This window comes from Buceros rhinoceros, unplaced genomic scaffold (assembly GCF_000710305.1).
Source record: "Buceros rhinoceros silvestris isolate BGI_N320 unplaced genomic scaffold, ASM71030v1 scaffold7820, whole genome shotgun sequence".
NCBI classification, from domain to species: domain Eukaryota; kingdom Metazoa; phylum Chordata; class Aves; order Bucerotiformes; family Bucerotidae; genus Buceros; species Buceros rhinoceros.
The window spans coordinates 1-2,978 of record NW_010388967.1 but is presented as its reverse complement, the minus strand read 5'-3'; the positions used below and the strand labels follow the sequence as shown (position 1 = coordinate 2,978).

The following is a 2,978-nucleotide window of genomic DNA, read 5'->3' as shown; positions in this document are numbered from 1 at the left end:
TGCTGAGATTTGGAATACGTTAAGAGTGCTGAAGGCACAAAAGCTGGCAGGACAGATCTTCTTTTAAGAGATCATTACTCAATTAATCAATAAAAAGCCAGTTCCCCATGGTCTGTCTAAAGTATCTGTGAAGGAAAACAAGGGGACGATCATCTACAAATCACAAGGGAGAGCTACTTCACCCCCTTCACCTCCCTGTGCCTAGGCTAGCTTCTGTAATTTCACGGAGGAAACATAGTTTTGAGGCACTTGTACATCTGATCAGATTCACTTCTGTGTGCCAGGTTTGATTTTTTTTGCACTAAATAACCAAAACTCTAAAATAACCCTAATCTATCTTTTTAGCAGTGGGAGTGATTAATAGGTAGAATTTCGTGGGTTTTCCCTATCTTTCTTTCAGAATATGCAAGGTCCATGCACAGTAGTAGCTGTGTGTTACTTTTTCTCTTTCTTTTTTTTTTTTCTAATTGACAATAATAAGTAAAAACAGCAGCAATAATCTCCAAAGTCAAAAGAGACCCGGTCTTTGTCTCCACAGAGAAGAGACACTGAAAGATTTCAAAAACTCCAGAGCTTTTTTCCATAGTTGTTAAAGAACCAATTTCAATTATTTCAAGTCCTCCTCTCTGCCTGAACCACAATTCCAAAATTTCCATACTCTAAAACAAGGAGATGAGTTTAGACACTGTACAGAGCTAACTTCTTCTCACTTATCAGTTTTTTCCTGGATTAAATTATGATTTGTCTTAAAGCCAGATGTAGACCTATAAATGATATTTCAGCTCTATTATGTCCATTAATGCTCCATAAAGGGAGCATTTTCTTCCTTCACACCCAATACTCACAGCCACATAATCTGATGAGCACCTCCAGTGTTCTTCAGTTTTCATATCATTAAATGTTAGAGTCACACGCCGGCCTTCCTCCACTGTGATTCTCCATTCACACACTCGATTATGTGGGTACAGGTTGGGATAGTTGGGTGAAGTAAATGTTCCAACAGGGGCAGTAAAATCCCCACCACATTCTGAAATATCCAAATATTGTGACACTTCTTAAAGCATTACTTTTAGAGCAGAAAGACACTAATAATGAAAGAAAAAGAGATCCTGAGAGGTTGATTTGATATGCTTATCCTGTCCATGTTTGTCTGAACAGCTACATTCCGACCAGCTTTTATCACTCAGCCATAAATACAGTTGAATATTAATTGACCATAGCAGATCTTTTTAATCTAATCATTAATATTCCCTTCTCTGAAGGGCTCGTGCCAGGCTTCAGAAGCCTGAGTGACCCTAAGGCTTTGATGTCAAGTGATGATAGAAACCTCTCACTGCAGCAGAACTGAAACATTTCTGCTTTTCAGATGAGTAGGCAGAGCTACACAGAACAAGTAGGGTCTTAGTGTAGGTGATGATGAAGGATGTGGTTTTTTCTCTGCTGGTTAACAGATGTAGAGAAAAAGCCTCCAGGGAATTTAACACTTTCAGCAGAGTTATTTTGTGGTTTTCCTATCTTTGTTGTTAATATCAAATTGTGCTTGGAAGAAAGAACACTGAAGGTCTTGGGTATAGAGTGCATTTTTCCTCTGAGAACAGCGGTATATATTTACCAGCTTACACCTGATTTCCTTTTAAAAGACAGAGATACAGCTTAATGGAGCGCAGTAGGAGATTTAGTCCCTTTCCTTACCATCACAGACTTCTGCAGAATAGTCTAACCTGTGTATCCACAATTTCTCTTCTGTGATTGCATAACAAGGTCCTGGGAGTGGAATAACATTTATTTGGAGTTTGTTTTCGTCTCTGTTATTTTATTGCAGATGCAAACTCAAAGACTAAGGAAGCTTTCAGCTGAGCTTTTAAATGAGCTGGAAGGAGTTAAGAAGGTTTGGTGGGAGATTTTTCAAGTCTACCACCTCAAACAACTTCGTACAAAGCAGCCATATTTTGGCAGGGCAAGCATTGCATGGGCGCTAAAGAATGTGAAAGAAGTATGAAGCAGGAATAGGTCTACATCCTTAATCCTTACCGGAGCAGCTCTGTACTCAGGACAAGAGACAATGGGCATGAAGTGAAACATGAGATTCCATGTAAACATGTGGAAACACTTTTCATTGTAGGGCTGTTGAGCACTGGAATAGCTTGTGCAGAGAGGTTTTGGAGTCTCTACCCCTGGAGACAGTCAAAATGTGACTGGCCACAGTTCTGGGCAACTTCCTCTACCTGACCCTGCTTAAGCAGAGAGGTTGGAATACCTCATATCCAGAGGTCCCTTCCAGCCTCAGTGGCTCTGCAGTTCTGTGATTCTGCTTAAAAACCTATTGGCTGAAAATTATTGGTTTCAGGAAGATTTAAGAATACGACTCATCTCAGAGGTACAGAATAACATAAAGGAAAATCATAGTATTTCTTTGCCTTCCTCCTCATCAAGAGGGATGCAGTGAGGGTAAGTTAGGACATCCCTGGACTGATTGGTGGAGAGAAAAGTTGTGGAAGATTGTGCTTTATTGTATGAGACCTATCACTGATGGCAACATCCATTACAGCAGTAGACTGCTTGCCTCTCGAAGTTTCAGCTCAGCTAAGTATTGATCAGAGAGCTCTATTTATACTTCACCCAGAGTTTAAATTAAAGAGCAAATACAGACCACTCCAAGAATAAGTTATCTACTTATGTTAATATATGTTGTATTAGAGCAATTATAGTCTGGTATATAGTGCTTCCCTGAAAGGAACTTGCAACCTTAAAAATCCAACCTTCAGTACTGGAATCAAAGCGCAGTCTGAATCCTCGGGCGTTGACTGATCCATCAGTGACAAACTTGACATAAGCAAAACTGTCAGAGGTGTCCACAGCATCAGGAAGACTATTACCACAATACCTGCCCAACAAATTTCCTGCAAAAATCAAATACAGAAAGACAATTTAATATCAATATATTATCTATATTTATATTTATATTGAAGGATCACTTG

General features: G+C 39.4%; 1 protein-coding gene across 1 annotated transcript in view; it reads right to left on the bottom strand.

Moving 5' to 3' along the window:
• The window catches only part of LOC104490013 (cubilin-like), a gene marked incomplete at its 5' end in the record, with an annotated part of 45,323 nt that extends 42,423 nt beyond the window's left edge, over window positions 1–2,900 (bottom strand). Inside the window, 2 exons of the mRNA XM_010132242.1 lie at window positions 846–1,027; window positions 2,760–2,900. Of these exons, the coding sequence (XP_010130544.1) occupies window positions 846–1,027; window positions 2,760–2,900 (323 nt within the window). The remainder of the gene's footprint in view (window positions 1–845; window positions 1,028–2,759) is intronic.
• Between the last annotated feature and the right edge of the window lie 78 nt (window positions 2,901–2,978).